Genomic DNA, 20126 nt, shown 5'->3' on the forward strand with positions numbered 1-20126 from the left:
AACCTTTCCCTTCCCCCCCAACTTTACTTTTTCTAACACTAACATAACAGTAAACATGAGAGTGTCTGTGCTTGGGCAAACATCAGTTTCCATCAAGAAAAATACTGGATATTTAAGGAAGGAACATAAGAATGGGGCCAGTATGCAGTGCTCTTTTTCTGGTTTCTAATGCTTGTCTGTCTACAAGAAATTCAAGAGACTTCTGATTCAGAAATTTCATCTGATTAATCCTACATAATATCTCTCATGAACTTTCTCTGTAAATTTGACTGTTTGGTTCTCTGAAACGCCTTCATTCTGGGCTTCAGAAATGGAGTAAGATGAGGGGGAACAACCCACTTGTTCCCTGGTGCATGTGCCTGCTGATATGATTTGCAACCTGGTTGTTGCATTAAGGAGCTGAACTAGCAAACTAATATTTTCTTAATGTTTCTGTTATGATATTAACAGTTCTGTAAACTGCTATCATATTACTGCCTCAAACACTTTTGTTCCAAATTGGAAAGTATATCTCTTCTAATGTGAAAGCATCTACTTTGCCTTTTGGTAATTCCTGTGCAGTAGGATTGGTGTTTAGGATTCACAGTGAAAAAATACTGCATGGTGTTTAAATAGCTACTTAGGAGCAAGAGTTCATGTGGGGAGAAAAAAATATGCATGAATCATGATTTAAGATTCAAGTATACTTTGTGCTATTTAGGAGGCATGGTCTATTTAAAGCGCTTGCCATCTTTTAATACAGTAGGCTGGCAGCAGGAATTCTCATTGTCCTTTGGGATTCCACGTGCTCCTGTCTTGGATATTCTGGAAAGATGATGTGCATTTCTATTAGAATTTTCTGAAAGCAAAATAAATGCTGAAGCTCATTGAACTCCTGATGTTCTGCAGTAGTACATCTGCATGTGCTTTAATTTTTTTAAATTTTATTTTAAATAGGGTTGTTGTCTCCCCACCCCCGCAAAAGTCTTTGGAATTATGGCTGTGTGCATTGCATGCAGGAACTTTGAGTCTCCTAGGATTAGATTTCATATCTGAGCTTTCCCAAAACTAGATTGCCCCAGAGCTGATTAGAGTCATGTGTGGTACAAGCTGATATGTCACAAGCATTTCTCTGCTTTGTGAGAACTAATTAAATGGAGTATCTTTGCTATGAAGAATGAGAAATTGATTTACTTGCTAATGGCAACTTCAATATTTGTGCATTTTTAGCTCTGTTACTATTTTGGGGACTTTGAAAGGCTTTGTGATGGGCATGATTAGGGAATATTGGTGTCTGATATTACAATAATAGTTCAAAGTTGAGCAGCTTACACAGATAGTGAATATTTTTGTTTAAAACTCAGACATTTTAAGTGAAAAAGCTAATTTATTGTGGATAATTTTAAAATATTTTTGTGTAACTTTGAGGGTAGCATGATGCTCGGAAAGGCAGAATTTCTTGAAAACATATTTATCACCTTCAGTCATATTTGTGTAACTCAGGAGAGTTTACTTTCAGAAACAGTTATTGCAGTTGTTAATCTTCCTTACAATTTGGCCTTAAAATAGTTTATTAAGTGGTCTCTGTGGGGTCATATTTATACTGAAAAGCTGTAGATGAGGGAGACCTAAACATCGTAAATTTTGCAGAGTTCATGATGTCCTGCAGTACCTGAGTCTAGGGTATTTAAAATATTGCTAGCAGGCATCAGAATGTAATGTTAGCACAGTGCAACCTCTCCCACCCCACATTCAGTATGTAGTGTATTACAAAATGAGAATTGTAGGTCATGTACTGAAGCTAAGCCTTCAGCAGCCAACCTGTGCTTGGCAGGGATGGAGAGTGTGTCTATCCAAACTTAAATTAATAACAGAAAGAAATATCACCAGTATTTTTGCAACAAGACATATTTGCCATGTTATCTGCATCATAATTTCTGGGTTGACTGACATAGATTGATAGTTATTTCCATTTTCCTCTTGAAAGCTCTTTTGGCAGGGGCAGCAAACTGGAGCCCTTGTGGAAAACTGCTGTGCAGGAAAGCCTTTCAGCCAGCCATAGGTGTGTTCTCTGGGATCCTGGTTTGTTTGATCCCAGGGACAAATAATACAGGAACACAGTATGTGGGAATGGCATAATAATACTTAGTAAAGCATGTGTCAGCAAAATTAAACTTCCTTGTGTTCTCTCAGTGTATTCTCAATGGTGCAGTAATGAGATGGTGAATGCGCTATTGGAAAAAACAGCTGATGATGTAAATGATTTGTGTTGACAGATTGACTTAGTACATCTGAAAGCATTAACAATATACATAAGTGGCTGAAATGCTGTTTTGATTTGCTTCTTCCAATGCTTAGATTTTTGTACAACATGATGTACAGTAGAAAGTATTTAATTTAACTTTATTCTTAATTCTCTTGTAGAATAATGTGTTTTCTGGTAGTGGAATGACAAGGAGGAACACTTACGTCTGTGAACGTTCTTCAGATCGTTATTCGGCAATACAGAATGGGAAGGACAACAGGTACTGTTCAACTTTCCTTGTTTATTAGTTTGGGTACAAGAACTGAGGCACAGAAGAAGCAGGTTGTGCAAAATACCTTTATGAGTCACAGTGTGAAATACATGAAGTCCAAGTGTATGTTTTCATCTTCCACTGCTGCTTCTTTGTGGTGAATTTTTGAGCTAAATGTGTCAGTCGGCCTCTCCTTCTTTTTATGGGATCACACTGATTACTGAGGGTTGTTTTCCAACATGGGGTGAAGTAACTGTGCTAACAACTAAGTGCTAAGAGGGAAGTTGTGCTGTACAAAGCTTCAGATGGATTACTCTGGCAGTGTCGCCTGATCCTTTTTCATTTCTCCCCATGCCACTCAAAACCCTGAAATGGTTAACATTTTTTGATTGTTTTCAATATAAGTTTTTTGCCTAAATAATATTTTCCTAGTGATGGTAACCAGTTTGTCTATTTGTGGCATGACAATGAAGCTGAGTTTAGTATGTTTTGTTAAGTAGTATTGTGTTTAACACTGCCAGTTAGTCATTTTAAAAATCTTTTGTTCATCCCTGGTGTTATTTCACTCCTGCACTTGACTTAAAAATAAAACATTGGCTTTAATGGAGAGTAATAAAACCTGGATTTTTTAAAATTCAAATAACAGCTCTTATCTGATGCTTCTCAAGCTATTCAAATACAACAGTTACTAGAAAATGAACAAAAAAAATCATAGCACAAAATAGCATAATCCAGTAAACTAGTTTTGTTTTGTTTTCTTTCGTAGTATTTGAATTTTTTAATGATGCATAACATTTTGGAAATAAGAGAAGTACAGGGTTGTTCATTTACAGTAAAATCATGAGCTGTAGAACACGTAAAAGACGGCTATTTAATTAAACACGTAAAATTAATTTTCTTCTTTTAATGTACTTCCTTAAAGGATTTTAATTCCAAATTATAGCATGAGTGCTTTCAAAAGTGTTTTCTCAAATTGTTGTGTATAGTTTCAAATATTTGAACAAAGGCAGTAACAATCCTTTTTTGAAAAAAAAGCAGATAACAGATGTTTTTTAGATAGACAGTTATAATATATATTACAATATTTTTCTGATCTGATAAAGATATTTTTCTTTCAAGAGATTTAGTACATAAAACGTAAAGAGAAGGGGGTTTTTCTAAGTTTTTCATTTTACAATTGATTTTTTTCTATAGTATTGAAAGATTCTTAATCCCTGTTTGTTCCATGAGTGCAGTGAATATTGTGCTCAGTTCTTTAAGCATACTCTGAAAAATTGGGAAGAATTTTCTTTTAAGTTGTAATATTTGCCTTTCTTACAAGATGTTGTGTTGCTGAATTTTTATTTGATTGAGTTTGTGTTTGGTGCAGCTGAATGCCTTGTGTCATCAAATTATTCATCTGAAGTCTTTACCTCTTTGCTACAGATATTATTTAGCTGTGGGACTCCAGTTGCTAATACATTATTAATGCAATTTCACTTATGCTTGTAGAGGCAAAGCTGTATTTTGCCTTAATTCATTTGACTTTTGTTTTAAAAAGTAATGGCATAATAGTTTTGCCACTACTTTCATCTTTCTTGCCACTTAGGGAAGGAGAAATAAAAGTACTGATAGAAGGACCTGTACTTTGGAAGGGTTGACTCAGCCCAGCAGTGCCTGGAGGACACTGTCCAGAGGAGGACAAATTGATCCTTTAAAAACCAGTCACTTCCAAGTGATAATGTGACAGCAGTTCCAAATGTTTCATGTTTAGATGTTTGTTTTAACTGCAAGTAAGGGTATTCAGGAAAGGAGAATCTATTTGATAAATCTATTTAAGTCTTTGTGAATTTCTTTTCAAGTATTTTTTATTATGTCCTTGTATTCATTGTAGTAAGTCTTTCTTCATTACTTTGAATAATGTGTGTGTAAGCTTTAATCTTGGGAAGAATGAAAAGGCCTAACTTAACATATATGGAGAATTCATTTATGGATGAACATAATTTTCTTAGAATTCTGTATTCTTTACTTTAGCTAAGGCAGCCTGGTCACTCAGTCTTCAGTTAAATTAAGCAGCAGTGCCGAGTTCTAAAAGAAGAAATGAGTTATTTTCTCTATTTTTTACAAGGGGTTTTACTCTAACCTTTCTTTTCCCTGTCATTTGTCCATCCCTGCTGCCTTGCTGCCATGGAAAAGCCTGACGGAGATGTCTGCCAGCAGCACATCCTCTGCAGGCTCTGCAGTGGCCTCTGTGTCCACACGCCCTCGGCACCAAAAGTCCATGTCTGCCTCTGGTCACCCTATCAAAGTCACACTGCCAACCATCAAAGATGGTACTGAAGCTTACCGACCAAGGTAACAGATTGATGAGTGTTTCTTTATTGCTCTGCACTTCAGAATGCTCTTGTTCAGTTTGTGACAGACCTCAAAGTGCTTGTAATCCAGTCAAAACTGCCACGTTGCCTTCTGGTTTTGAACAGGAGCTTGCTCGAGTATTGTGGGTATTACAGATGATTTAAACCTGATTTTGTTCGTGGCACATGTTTGCATACAGTTAAAGAAGTTCCTTGACTGCCTCCCTTAGGTAGTTAAAAATTTGACTACTTTAGATGGGACTATACAACACAGGCCACCATAAATCAAAATGAAATACCAGAATGTTAACCTCTCTGATTTGTAGGTTGCTAAGCTCATTGGTCTAAAAGCACCATGGTATAGTTGTTCTTACTATTAACTGCCTGAATAGTTTTATACATTTATTTCTGTCAGGTTATGGCTTAAGAAATATCCATTAAGTTTTTATGGGAGTACTTGTGTACATTTTTCAGGAAGAGAGCTGGGGACACTTTCACGTCTCACTACAGACTTTTCTACCTTTTTCCTTTTGTCCTGTTATCTGTGTATACTTTTTTTAACAGCTCTAATACTTGATAAAGAAATAATCAAGAGATATTTTCATTGTAAAATCAAACTGAGTATGAATCCTAATAGCAAATCAGTAGCACATTCAGTTTTCAAAAAGAATTAAGAGTAGGGTTTCTTTACCCATCTTTTGAGTGGTGATGTAGGAGGGCTTTTAGCCTGGTCTTTCTCGTCGTTCATGGTTCTGTTTTCCCAGCAGTGCAACTCAAAGAGTGCCTGCTGCCTCCCCATCTGCTCACAGCATCAGCACCACCACTCCCGACCGGACGCGCTTTCCGCGGGGCAGCTCCAGCCGCAGCACTTTCCACGGGGAGCAGCTGCGGGAGCGGCGCAACGCCACCTACAACGGCCCGCCCGCCTCGCCCTCGCACGAGACCGGCGCCTTCGCGCACGCCCGCAGAGGCACGTCCACGGGCATCATCAGCAAGATCACCTCCAAGTTCGTCCGCAGGTTGGTACCTCGGGGTTCAAGAGAAAAGGAATTACAAAAGCCCAGCCTGTACGCAGGGCTCGAATTGCAAAGGCTTTGACAATTTCCAGTTTAACTCTGAAGTAAATATAAATTTAGTTAGAATGCTGCTTGGTTTGTGTGTTCCTTCCAGAATCTGCCTCCTTTCACTTCCATGTATATATTGTAACCATTGTTTGACCAGCTATTCTGCTTCTTTATCTTAAAGGAGCAAGAGAAGGCTGCTCAAAAGGAGCTTTTGCTTCTGTTTCACAGCTGTGATACAATTAAATTAAAATGCAGTTCATTTAAATACTGAAAAGAGGGACTTGAAAATGAGTCCTTATTTAGTGTTAACAATATTTTGCTTTTTTAATTGGATGCAGTTTGTTGCAAGGGTTATACATTTCAATCATTTTATTGCTGGGCTTAAAAGGAGTAAGTATTGACAAGTTATTTCAGGTAATTCTAAAAGCTAAAAGTTAGAAGCAGGCAGAAGTCTGGAAGTGTGGAAATAACAGTATTTCAGTATCATACAGCATGTTTTATTATGTCACCAGCTTCTTCAAATATAAGTTCAGGTTTCTGAAAGAACAAAGCCCACACATCCTGGACCTGCATTAATTCCTGTGATGATACTGTCAGTAATAATCCTGTGAGAAAAGGTGCTGAGAAAGCTTCAAATACACTGTTCAGGTGACTGTTGACTTGGCAGTCACAAGAGCTTTCCCAAAAGGGGACTTAATTTGCAGTTTGCCTCTTCCTAACAGTGATTTATCTGTTAATTCTCAAGCCTGTTTATGGATGTATCCATAATGCATTATTCTCAGTTTTGCAGTGCAATTACATCCTGGAAATTTCTCTTTCCCTTGCTGAATCAGGCTGTTGCACGCTGATTTCTATCATTTGTGTGCAGGGAAAAAGAGAAATTGAAAGTTAGGTTAAGCTCACAGTTGCAAATTTGTAAGTAAAATATCATAAATTGCATAAGCTGGTACAACAAGGGAAGAGAAGAGACAAAGCTGGAGATGCAGTGATGTTCCTCACAAAACTGATTTCACCTGGTGAGCTGATAGTGCATCAGTGTGTGTCTAAGTAACACCTCCTATGAAGACCTAAAAAGAAAAAAGTGTATCAGTTTTTTTCTTCTTCTAGAAACCTGAACATACAGGACTGTGATCCTCCCTTACTGGTATCTCCAGCACTTATATAGTTGCAAGGAGAGAATTCTTCTCTGATTTTAAAGAGAAAGAAAGTATTACAGCAAAGCTAGTCATCTGTTGTCAGTGTAGATTTCTAAATAGGAAGAAAGGTATTTTCTGTTGAGTAACTAATTAATTTCAAGAGTACAGGCTGCTTTTTTGTGTAATAGCTCCTTGGTTTTTTGCAAGGAATGGTATCTTGACTTTGTTTTTAAAAATTAGATCAAAGAAATAATATTTTCATTATCTTAAAATATTAAAATAATATTTTAAACTATGTGTTTAAAATTGAGATATCCTAAATTGATGCATTTTAAATTTATCTTTATTACAGAAGATTTTATACAATTTCCTAGTATATTTTATAATGTTAAAAGTATATTTTGTCATGGCCCTGTAGTCTGTGTGTTTGTTTTGTTACTGGTGATGATGGGGTGTTTTGTCTTATTTATTTTCTTTTTTAATTTGGGTTGTTTAAGACTTAATGGCTGGGATTACATGGGAGGTTGAGGGGCTTATTTTCTTGCTGTTCTTTGAGCTGGATCACATAACTTTTAACTTCTGTACTGTTCAGGAAATAATGGTTTAAAGCATACTTTGACTAGAAGGTGTCATGAAAGACTTTTTTTACTAACTTTTGACAAGGGTAAATGCCTTTTCTGGTAAGTATATAAAATGAATGCATAATGAGAATGCTTCGTGTATAGGGTATTGAAGTATTTTGAATGAATGGTTTATGTCAAATGAGACTTCCCTGCTGTTAGTTACAAAAGTATTTGTGTTTTGAAGGTATTACATTAATCAGGTACTTGAACTTGGGTGTTAAATATTGGTACAGCAGCACCAGGAACATACCTAGGTGGCTTACACAATATGGGGATATATTTCAAGTTGCTTCATACTAAAAAGACATAAAACAGTTCCTTGCAAAGCACAGCTCTAATGCAACAAGCTAAAGATACTTTTAATCTCAAGTGCTCTGATAATTGCACTGAAGTCAGTGTAACAGCTGATTTGCCTAAAGTTAAGCAGATGTTGAAGTAACCTTCCTGAACTGGGCTTCAAACATTTGGTCTCACAAACTCTTAGGCACATCTTACTGTTAATTGCTCAAGTGTGCTTAAGCATGGGCTTGTCTCAAAGTGCTTTCAGGGATACACAAAGGCCTGACCCACAGAGGTGCAGAGTGGAGCTCCCCTGGACCACCTGGACCCACTGCTCCTCTGTGCTTGCTGGAATTACATGTGGCCATTGCTCTGTCTGCAGCAGGTTCAGAACAACATGTTAATTTTGCCATCAGCTGGGGAAAAGAAACAATTACATGTCAGAGCTGGAAAAAACTAAGGTGTCGTAAAGGGAAACTAAAATGTGAGAAAATTTGATTAAACAGTATCAGGCTTGACATTATACTGATTTTTTTTCGTCAGTAGCTATTTAACATTGTTCAAGGTGTAGGTTTTCTTAACTTTTATTTTTCACTTTTATCATTGAATCTCAACCTTAACTTTGTTTTGAGGGATCCAAGTGAAGGCGAAGCCAGTGGCAGAACTGACACCTCAAGGTGAGGAGTCACTATTAATACTTCGCTCCTAGGTCTTTCAAATCAAGTGATTTCTTAAAACCTTTTAAATCAGGGTGTAAAAGAGAATAGTGCTTAAATATTTTGTATTTCAAAAATGTTTTCTGTTTGGGGGGAGGGGGTCTTGGCGAGGTCCTTTATATCCCTCATTTCTGCTTTCTTGCGAAGTATTTAATACAAAACTTTATGTAAGCGTATTCCTTTGAATAATAAATCCCCCTGTAGGAGTTAACCAATTCTTTAGGCACTTAAAATCATGTTTTGACTTACAAATACTTAATGGTGTTTACTTTTGGTTTCAGTGGACAGTGTAAATACTTCATGTGTCTGTGTGTATATATGTATCTATTAAATTTTTACTATAGTTACATACTGTGCTCATTACTAAAGCTGCTGCTTGCCATAAGTAAACACCTTATAGTCCCTGAGAAATGAATGTCACTTGTTCTGAGAAATAAAGCAAGTGACATTCAGACAAAAGGGGTGGTGACTGCCAAATATTGAATTTCTGTGGCAACCACTGTACACAAATCTATAGATGCTTTGTTAGCAATAAAACATTCCTTCACATGCTCATTTTCCAGTATATCTGCTCTTTTGCCATGTTGCAGCTTTTCGTGTGCTTAAGCACAGTGCATACCTCTTTATTTTTCTGCTCTCTAATGAACAGGCATTGTAGTTTGCATTCATTCTAAACTGGTCACTTACAGAAAGTATTGATTTAGTTTTCAAAACAGAAAGCATCTATTAAAAAAAACAAACGGCACATTCTTACCCAGATACACTGTATATAGTACACAAAGCATTTATCTAAGTTAGCCCTTTTCCATTCAGAGTCTCTTAGCTGTCAAATTATTGGATGTGGAAAGGGAAAAAAGACTTGAGTGTTCAAATGAAGCTTAAACTTGCTTTCAGCTCTTGCTTTCATTCTCTAGCTTTCTCTGCTTTTTGTCATCCTACAGTGTCTGTTTCGGGCTAAAAAAGTCATTTGAGATCTTATCCCTGCTCTATCCCTTGATATCAATGTGGTTCTCTGGGGGTCACGCAAAGTTGAATTAAAAGTGCTTGTTTTGACTCCTCTCTGAGTAATAATGACAGTTTACAGACTCGAAATGAGAGCAGCACCTTTCCCCAGTGATGGATGGGGAGGCATCAGCATCAGGAGTACCTGTGGCAAGACAGATACAGCTGACTGTGCAATTACTTTAAAGTAATTAGTGGTGGTTCTCAAAACGTTTTCTGCATTGGAACAAGTAATCTATTGGATAAGGAAGCATCAGACTAAGTGCATTAATTGGAAATTGCTCCCTTGCAATTTTGTCCTTTTTCAAATAAAATAGTTTGTATCTGTATTTGTAAAACACAAGTCGCTGTTTCTTACTTGTAAAAGCTGCTGGCTGTGTACTCACATGGTGACCAACAGCCTGTTCACAACCAAGTTACAGTCCAAAATTTCTGCCTCATCAATTAAAATAAAACACCTTATTATAAGCTCTTTTAACACAGAGAGAGGTCAAAAAATCTAAACAATTACAAAAGAGGGGAGGGAATTAACTAAAGACTTGTGAATTGCAGGGTGGGATTTCTTCCTCTGCTGCTTTTACAGTATGATTTCCGCTTCAGGACTGTGTCCCTCTACTTCAGCTTTGTTGGTGTATGGCATGCTCCAGATCATGAAATCAGCAGAACTTCAGTCATGCTTTTACATAGATGCCACTTTCTTTGGAGCAGTATGGAGTAACGTGTGTCTGCTGCAGTTCCCATTGCCCATGTTGTCATCAGAACACTGTGGAGCAGGGGTTTCCAAACTTGCTTTGCTGTGTGCCACTACTGTGGCTCGGTGCTGTGCTGAGCACGTGGGGCAGGGCCGTTCCTGCAGATTCCATCCCACTCCCGAATTCGCTTGCCCGTCACTCGTGGCATCTCAATGGCAGTTTAGAAACCCCTGTTCAAGAACTGTGTTTCTCTTCTCTCTCTCAGCTAAACTGCTCTGGTTTTGACTTTGCTGTGTGTCACTTGTTCCAGGAGTGTTTCTGGGGAGCCTAAAGACAGAGAGAAGGAGGATAGCAAAGATTCGAAGCCACGCTCCTTGCGCTTCACGTGGAGTATGAAGACCACGAGTTCTATGGACCCGAACGATATGATGAGAGAGATTCGGAAAGTGTTAGATGCCAATAACTGTGATTATGAACAAAAAGAGAGGTTTTTGCTCTTCTGTGTCCACGGTGATGCACGACAAGACAGCCTCGTTCAGTGGGAGATGGAAGTCTGCAAACTGCCACGATTGTCGCTCAATGGAGTTCGCTTCAAGAGAATATCTGGGACTTCTATCGCGTTTAAGAACATTGCATCCAAGATAGCAAATGAGCTTAAGCTGTAAAGAGAACCTAAATTCTTTGGGATCAGGGAAGATTCATACATGATCTACACTTTGAATGTACTGGTTTCGCCTAATGTGATTGGCCTGTGAAACTCCCCATGTAGAAATTGCCCTTATTGCAATAAGGTTATACATAGTTATTCAGAATTGTAAAGTTAAATCCAGTATGACCTATATTAAATAACTGTAGCTAAAGAAGTTATGTTCACATGTACAGGTAAGTATATAGAGCATTCTGTTCATTTTATGTTCATAGAGTTGTATAATAAAAAGATGACTGCTTAAATTCAGATCTTGTATAGTTGTCTAGATTTCTGCACAGAAATGTATGTTTGATGCTTTGAGTTGGAAAAGTTCTTCCCTATCATTTACATTTTTGGTGGGTTTTATAAGTCTTACCTCTACCATGCGTTTTTTAAAAAACTTGTGTCCTGAGTCAAATGCACAAACTAGTTTTCACAACTGTAGCATGACCATTTTTAATTATTTAAAAATTGTTCATGAGTTGAACCAAAAGTCGATGAGTAATTGGCTTTTGTTCTACATGAGACTGTTCCTGCTTATCTTTGGCTCTTATCCTTGTTATTGGACAGTGTTTAGTTGAAAAAAAGAGACAAATATGTTTACAGTGTTGGCACTTACAGTTTAGAAACTTTGTTCTGCCTTTGGCCAGCCCAGAGCTGTGGGGGAACAGAAACCAGGCATAAGTGATTTCTGTCTGCAAATTCCAGTGCTTATTCCCATGGCCCATTAACAAATGTAGCACCAAAACGGAGAACCAGAATTATTTCATTTGAATATCTTGGTGTAAAATATCACTTATTTGCTGCCTTCAGAATACTACAAATTCCATTTTATGGAGATCTATTAACATTGGGACTGTTTAATAGCACAAGATAATCTGAAGTGTTGACCAATTGTGTAAGTTAATAATACCACCTCAGGAATTAGCTTGGCTTTTGGAACGTGTGCCCCCAAAGAGTACATGCAATTCCACATAATATTTTACAGCTAAACATACATTGTTTATAATGATAAATTGTTGATTTATGCTTTTGTGGTTGTACAGTTTGTTCCCATGTAACCTGTTTGTGTTTAATATTTTACCAGATTTCTTGTATTTATTCCACATCATTATGCCTGTAATGTGCAGCTTTGTAATTAGGCACTTGCCTACAGAAAAGAAAAAAAAAAACAGCCCCACATTTTTTTTTCCTTCATAATGAATGATTATAAACTATGTAAAACCACTAGTACTGGTACATTTTAATACTTGTTCTTTTGTACTGAATTAACCATAGAGGTTGGTTGTGCAATGTTATTTAATGTCGTAATTACTGTAATATCAACATATGGGCCCCATCTGCACACTCTTGTGAAGAATAGAAAGTTCATTAAGAAATTGTCACTTTAAAAAATAAAAATGAAAAAAAAAGCTGTGGTAAACTCTGTAACCCTAAGTTAGAAAGCTGTAAGTGTAGTAAATGTGCCATTCTCTAATGGCTTCTTGACCGAGATGGACTTTACATACTGTACTGTGATGTAGCTTTCCTATGTAACAGTTATGTTCGGAAATGGACGTGTATTGTTGCCTTAGAAAAAGGGTGGTGTTTGGAAAGAAAGAACTGTAGCCCCTTTTCTCTTTTTTTTTATCTGATGTTCATTGAACCAAATCTGATGCAAGTCATCTTGATTCACTGGTGCACTCTATTAAAACTTACTTGAACAGTTCTCATACTAAAATACTTGTTGTTTGCCCTTTATAAAAGCACAGTCATTACTGCAGGTAGAAAAACAGTTTCATGGTGCACAGGCTCCATCTTCAGCATGGTGTGAATTCAGGATTAGCATTGCATGGGTTCAGTGGTCCTGCACTGTTCAGAAACTCTCAGTGGTTTAGCATTGCTTAGAAATGGATGTCCAGAAGCTTTCACAGGAATTCACCAAAAATCAGTCTGGGGAGGGGGGGTTGTGTGTCTGCTCCATTTACCCATAAATGTTCATAAACACTTGATTATTCTTGAAAACACACAGCTGGAATGTAACTGTGATGCTAATCTAAAGTCATGTATGAACTTGGTCATTAAACAAAACCCTTTGCCATTTCAGAAGGTTGAGTGGAAAAAATATAGGTCATGCTGTGAGACAGTAGATTAAGTACTTAGGAGAGCTTCCCGCTTCACAGGCGCTGTTTTTCCATGGCTAACTTTGCCCTAGATTGCTGCTGCCTTTCACCGTTCCATATAACCAGAGATGTAACAATGTTCCATAAAACTCACATGGCTTTTCCAGAGGACAGGGCTGATGAATTTTAGTTCAACCTTCCCATGAAACATGGCACTGCCAATTTAATGTTTATGTATCAGGGCAGGTTGCAAATGGTGTTCTGTCCAGTGGCTGCCAGCAGTGTGGAATTGCCCTGATTCCTAAACCCTGTGCCCTCCTCCTTTTGGCTCCTGGAGGATGAGCTGTGCCTCACCTCATGCTCTCCGTAGCAAATACACCGGGAGCTTCCCCAAGGACACAGTCTGAGTGCAAAAGGTGTAGGTGTGCACAAGTGCAGCACTTGGCTTTCCAGGTCTGCTGCCCCAGCAGCAATGAGATGGGAAGATCAGAGAAAGCAGTTCTGAAGAAGGTCTCTGGACTCTGCTTGCCAATGAAACTTCTTAGCCTGGGATCAGTGAGGTGGTGCCTGCCCAACCTCAGTGCCTGGCTCTGGGCACCCTCAACAGCTGCCTTGGGCTGGACCTGTTACGGGTCAGTGACTCCTTAGGTAAGAATGGGATAAGCTGCATTTCAGGTCCAAACGTTCCCAGCTTCCACGTGGGAGGGGACTGGTGTGGCATTTTATCAGCACAGCTTTAACTTCAGGAATGCAAAAGAGTTTTAAATGCTACATCGTATTTCCCCACTCAGGCGGGGATAGAGATGCATCAAATCTTCAGAGGCCTCATGAATCATTTTGTTGGCAGCATCTCGGGGGAGTGTTTGGGATGGGCGGAGGGTGAGCAGTAGGGTTACTGCTTGGTTCAGCTGGTCTGGTTGGGGTTTTTTTTTGCATTATTCCTTTCTTTGAGGTATACCAACATTTCCAAAACTAGTGCATCCCTTTTCACACAGTCCAGTTTAAAAACATGGAGGTGTATATAAATCAGTGAAAATACAATAAACCATAATTCCTGGTCCACGGAATGAATGACACTGCCGGGGAACCAAGTGGGGTCATTGTGCCATTTGGTAATGGATGATGATAAAATTCCATGACCTGTTAAGACATGAGGTTTTGGTATCTGGTGTCGTACACCTAAGGGTACCTTGGAGCTACTCAGAACATGGGATTCCCCTGCCACCATGCAAATGGAGACACTAAATCTCAGCTGAGAGATGTAGTCTGTGAGGGGTTTTGATAGCTGAACTCTGGAAAAGGAAGCAAACTCGTGAGGTACAAACAAAGTCTGTGGGGAAAGGCCAGTCTCTCTTGGGAAGATAGGGAAAAATTATCTACCTCAGAGATGCTTCTGTAGTGCTCACACCTCCCACCCTTCAGGGACATAGCCCCATTGTTCTTCACACCGCTTTCTGGAGCTGTGAAGGTGGAGAATCACCACCCTTGGGGCAGATAAGAATGTGAAGTGCAGGATTTACTTTCCAAACGTTACACACACATCTTGAGGAGATGCAGGTCAAGGCTTTGTTCCTCGGTAAGAAAAGTCCAGGGAAAGGATTGGTCTGTCCCCACGTTGCATCTGCTTGTCCAGAGCGTTCATATGCATGTCAAATGTTGATAAATCCACTAACTAGTTTAATAAATCGCATTTCTCCTCCCTGTACAACTTTGCGTTCCTTGAAGTACCCTAGCTGAGGAGCACTGCTTAGGAGAGGCAGCTCTTGTACTGCCGCACCCCAGCCGCGGAGGTGGGGCTGTCACAGCCTCCCCAGCATCTGGACAAAAGCCACTCAGAAACTTCTTCACTGCTTCCCCTTGGCCAGGGGTAGCCGAACGCAGCCCAGGACGCAGAAGAGGCTGTTCACCCGTGGCTTTAGTAGGAACACCTATGAGTGAGGCATGTCCAAGGAGCTTGGCCCTTCTCGCTGACAGGGAAAGAGCGTGACCTCCCGGAGCGGTGCCACGGCGGGATCTAACAAGGGTCTGGCCGGCCCCTGCGGCGCCGGGGCCGAAGCAGCCCGGGGCGGTGCGGGCTGTGCCGCCCGTCAGCGCTCACCTGTCCCCGGACGGGCTCCGGTCCCGGCTCCTTCCCGCGGCAGAGCGGCGGCGGGGCCAGGTCCGGAGCCGGGGGCGCCGCCAGCCCTCGCCCTCTTCCCTCGGCCGTCCCGCCCCGGGGAGGGGGCAGCGGCCGCCTCCGGCCACACCTGTGGCGCAGCGGCGGAGGAAGCGCCGAGGTCGGCGGAGACGGGTCGGCGCCCGGCGGCACCATGACGGTGGGTGCGCGGCTGGGCGCCAAGGTGAGGGGCAGGTTCTCCCGCCGCGGGCCCGGCGACGACCAGGTCTCCATCCTGCCCGGCGAGGAGGAGGAGGGGGCGGCGGGAGCCGGGGGCGGCGCGGGGGCCCCGCGGCCGGCGGCGCTGCAGGAGGAGGAGGAGGAGGGCACCGGGTGCAGGAAGGTGCGCTTCGCCGTCCTGCCCGGCTCCTACGAGCCGCTGCGCCCGCCGCGGGCCCCCGGCAAGCGGCCCTATGGAAAGCGCCTGAAGAAGTACGGAAAGGTGAGGGCACAGCGCGCCCGGGGCGGCCGGAGCGGGGACCCTCGGTACGGGGACCCCCGGCACGGCTCTGCGGTGCCGGGAGGGCAGCGGGGCCGCGGCTCCGCAGAGCCGAGGCTCTCGGAATGCCCCTGATCCCTTATCAGGCTTTTCAGAACCAGCGCCCGGCTCCGAGGTGCGGTCAGGGCTCGCTCTGGACCTGCCCGGGAAGGAGCCGGTGCTGCTGGGGGGGGCGGACACCGACCCTCGCCTGGATCAAAGAGCACAAAATCTGTCTATTCGAAGTGAAAATGACACTAAGCTGATCCATGTGATGGGTGCTTTGCCTCGCTTGGTTCTGCGTTTCCCTCGGCGTCATAATTTTAAAACCATTCCTTAAAACTTCCAGCTAATTGGCCTGCATTTTTTCCCCTTCCACTGAAGTGCCCGAAAGAAACGGTAAACAGCCCTGCAGGACATTCCTTGGCCAAGGTGATTTAGCAATCACTGCTGGGAGTTACAGGGGAAATAAAAATGCAGCTTGTTTTTCATCTGTAACAACAGTTTTGGATCAAAATTGTTCTTTTGCTTTCCTGTGTGGGAAGTCACAAGTCCTACAGTCCGGTGGTTTGGTTTTCCTCCCACCGGAAGATGCGTGCCTTTGGTTACAAAACTGCCATGTGGAAGAATTCTATTGTTTTTCTCTTGTTCATGTCTCTTAAGTACATCTCAGGTATGGCTTGGATGTTCGTAGCAAAAAAAAGCTTCTGTGTTAGCAGGAGAAACCTGTCTGTTGTCAGGAATCCTTTCCTGCTGCTGAGATTACAGATGTCAGCATGAGACATGACTTTCTACAGCATTCTATTAAAAAAACCATGATTTTGGTAAAGATATGCTTGCTATGTCAGACATGCAGAAAATGCCATTAGTTTGGCAAAGTTACTTTTGAAATTGAGTCTACAGATGTCAGCATTGTCAGGAGCTGCCCCTCAAATTCTACTGTTTCATAAAGAAACAAACAGAATATCTCATTCTTTCGTGATGAATTTGATTCTTTGAGTTTCCAGCCCTGTGTTTTCCAGGTCCCATGCTGTAGGAAGCTGTCTCAGCCTGTCGGCCTGATCTCTAGAGTGCAGTTTTGTGAGAATGGTTGCAGCAGGTCATCGGTTTGCTGGTGGGATAAAGGTGCTTTCAATGGTGTTTAGAGCACTGGCCAGTTCTTGGGCACTGTGTGTTCCCTTTTGTGGTGGCCAGATGACATTCCCACAGGGAAGGGTTGCCAGTTTGGCTCTGGCATAAAGAACAACTCATGGAAGAACAGGTGAGGTCTGGGTAGGCAAGTGAAGGGCAGGAACGGGGAAAGAAGACTCCAGAGTGACATAGTGAGGCAGGGGCAGATGTGGGAAGGGAAGGCCTTGCATCTCCTCCTCCAGCCTCAGGATCTGCCCCCAGGCTCAAGATACCTTTTATTTTGGCATCTTAACTCCTTTTGAGTAAGTTTCCATAGAAGTAAAACCAGCAAAGTTCAACTGTGTAGTAGTACCATGACAGCTGAAGGTTTTTATGTGCCAGAACCTCTGTAATGCAGCTTTAAGAAATCATAAGAGTATAATAGATATTGTTTGGATTTCAATGATTTAAAAATATTTACTCAGATGCAGTGTTTTCCATGTTACAAGATGTCATTATTTATCTAGTCCCACACAACCATAAAGAGTTACTAACAATAATTGATATTCCTCCAAATCTGACCACATTGTATTAATTCCCCAGTCGTGAGCAGCCACTTGAGCAAAAACTATCAAAACTGAAATTAAAATTAGATAAAGGTTTTCAGTTAAATAATTTATGTCAAGTTTATCTCTAGTGCAGTGCATATATGAGTTCTTGAATGTGTACTGATGCGGATCAAAACTTTCATTTTTTTGACAAAAAAAAAAGTATCTTGACAAAAAGCAATGAAATTTGCATAGAAGTATTCTCACTGATTATTGCCTTCCTGTTCAGCTCCAGTTTAGCACCTTATGAACTTCTAGGAATCACTAACATGGTTAGAACATGTAATGTGGGAGTTATGTACTTCTACAAACTAGGGTGAATTTAAACTAATTTTATTCTTGAATAGAATCACATGTAAAAGCCTGGCTTCCTGTGGAGGCTGCATCCGTTCAGTTTAACTATACCCTGTGGGTGTGTATGCCTATATAAAAATAGATGGAAAAATGTTTTTCCACTCTCCAGCCCTCGTTAGCTGTGGGAGAATTTCGTTTTCTGGGGCTGTGACATTGACTGTCGGAATGATTTTATGTGAAGGTATTTTCTATCACCTTGTCTTTTTTTATCCCTTTTTCTCATCTCTCTCCCCAGAATGTCGGGAAGGTTCTGCAGAAGGGTTGTCGCTACTTGGTGGTCGGTCTGCAAGGATTAGCAGCAGCCTATTCTGCTCCCTTTGGAGTGTCAGCACATGTGGCATCCTTCGTCCGCTAGTGCAGCTCCCTGTGCCCCACGGGAGGGGACACAAGGCCACTGCTGCTTTCTCAGGATTAAATTTGAGACCTGGATCTGAAAAACCTCTTGGACCAACAGCCCTGAGCCCCTGTGCCAGGCCCTTTCCAAGACTGAATGCTCTTCTCTGAAAAAAAATTCCAGTGCTTTGTAAAATCAGATCAGGTCAAAGTGTAAGGATGGGAAAATAATCTTTGATTAATTGAACTGAAGTTTGGTTTTGGGCATGAGCTGTGTGGAAGGGAGCCAAGGATGGATGGAAAAGCAAGTAGATGAGGGAGAGAGAAATGAAGGAAAACAGAGGATGAGAGAGCAGCTGGGGAGGTGGAGATGAGTTTGCATAGTGAGAGGAATTGTCAAAGCAGTGGAGGAAACAGATAACAGAGGATTAGGAAAAGATAGTCTTTGGTTTTCTGAGATTCTGAGTTTGGTGGTGTTTTTTTATCTGAGAGGGTTAAGATTATGAGTGTACTTAAAAATATGCTTGGACATAAATGGAATGTGGCCTGAGACATGGAGAGCTTTGCTGCATCATGGTTGTTCATTTCAAACATTGGACATAATGAGCCTTTAAGTAATCATGAGAAAGATGTAAAAATACGGAAAGAAAATGAGGTGTGTATCTGTGATTTTGGGGCATTAAAGGCTCACTGTGATTAACATTTTAAACTTTTCCTCTGCTACTATGAAATCTGCATATATTCTTTTACTGAGAACAGAGTTCATGTGTGATATACCTGATTCTGGAAGCTGGGGCATTTTATGTCTAATTCTGTGGTGTTCACCAGGGGAAAAGCAATTGATTGCCAGCTGCATCTGAGAAAAACTATACATACAGCATTTGGTATAAGAATGTACAAGTGTGATGTATTAGAATAGGGCTAAATAACCTGCCAGCTCCATCTCTCACCTGGCAGCTGTAAGCAGAGGATGCCAATACCAGATGCCTCAGCTCAGTGGTGCAGATGCAAAAGCTTCCATGTCACACCTCCAGGGACATAAATCATATATTGATGACACAGAAACAAGGTGGTTTATGGGCCTTAAAAATTTTGTGGGGTTTGTTTGTTTGTTTGTTTCTCTCAGTCTTTAGTGGTAGTTGTAAATGACTTCCCTGATAGCACTTTCTCTGTATTATGTATCTTTCTAGTTTTGATGGTGTTTTTTGTAATCAAGGAGTTGACTTAACTGGAAAAAAATTCTGTTCACTTGCTTTCTTTGCCTTTTCTGAACAAAGGAGTTTGTATGTCTTGGCAAACCACACTGTATTTCTTTTAAATGTAGCAAATGAATCAGATGGGGGGGGTGGGGCAGTGTGTTATGCTCTTTTCTAACTGGACTGTAAATAAAACCCACGAGATCCATGTCTGTTTTTACCTACACACGTAAGTAAGCGCACAAAGGAGGAGTTTCTCAGCAGCAGCCCAGCCAGCGAGGGGAAGCTGCAGTGTAAACTTCCCCACGTTGTTTTGCCTGTGGCCTCAGTGCCCTGGTAGGACATGATCCCAGAGCATGTGGAAATGCTCAGGAACAGCAAGGTGTGGAGATGGGGCTGCAGAGGATCTCAGGTTGCAAAAGCGGGGGTAGGAATAGCCACAAAGGGATTTTGCTGATTGATTTCATGCCTTCAGTTGTTTCTCTTGGGCTTTTTTGTGGGGACAGACCTGTCCCTTTTATCTGCCCCATCAGCATGCCATAGGGCTGTTGATAATGCAGTAAGAACAGGGCTGTCCTAACACCCACATGCGACACCAGCCTGCAGAGTCTGGGATTAACGTCAGATTTTGCTACACCACTCCATGTTTTACAGTACTGTCACAGCATAAATCATCAGACCTTTTCTTCAAGTTACTAAAGCCATACAGGGAGAGGTTTGTGTCTGCATTTTTCTGTGTGGAGTGAGTGTCCCATCTGTTTG

At 41.2% G+C, this 20126-nt stretch overlaps 2 protein-coding genes across 4 annotated transcripts in view; both read left to right on the forward strand.

Moving 5' to 3' along the window:
- The window catches only part of MARK1 (microtubule affinity regulating kinase 1), a 57664-nt gene extending 44916 nt beyond the window's left edge, over nucleotides 1-12748 (forward strand). For 2 of the 3 annotated variants that reach the window (XM_063391073.1, XM_063391075.1), the window contains 5 exons: nucleotides 2404-2504; nucleotides 4671-4829; nucleotides 5593-5847; nucleotides 8563-8607; nucleotides 10651-12748. In XM_063391073.1, coding sequence (XP_063247143.1) covers nucleotides 2404-2504; nucleotides 4671-4829; nucleotides 5593-5847; nucleotides 8563-8607; nucleotides 10651-11005 — 915 coding nt within the window. In that variant the 3' untranslated portion in view covers nucleotides 11006-12748. The remainder of the gene's footprint in view (nucleotides 1-2403; nucleotides 2505-4670; nucleotides 4830-5592; nucleotides 5848-8562; nucleotides 8608-10650) is intronic. The other variant, XM_063391074.1, reaches the window with a different exon arrangement.
- Nucleotides 12749-15036: 2288 nt separating this feature from the next.
- On the forward strand, nucleotides 15037-19572 carry C2H1orf115 (chromosome 2 C1orf115 homolog). The gene is made up of 2 exons (XM_063391078.1): nucleotides 15037-15727; nucleotides 18071-19572. Exons 1-2 carry the CDS (start codon nucleotides 15440-15442, stop codon nucleotides 18188-18190), a joined length of 408 nt encoding a protein of 135 aa, XP_063247148.1. The 5' UTR covers nucleotides 15037-15439; the 3' UTR covers nucleotides 18191-19572.
- Nucleotides 19573-20126: the final 554 nt, after the last annotated feature.

This window comes from Prinia subflava, chromosome 2 (genome assembly GCF_021018805.1).
Source record: "Prinia subflava isolate CZ2003 ecotype Zambia chromosome 2, Cam_Psub_1.2, whole genome shotgun sequence".
Classification (NCBI taxonomy): Eukaryota; Metazoa; Chordata; class Aves; order Passeriformes; family Cisticolidae; genus Prinia; species Prinia subflava.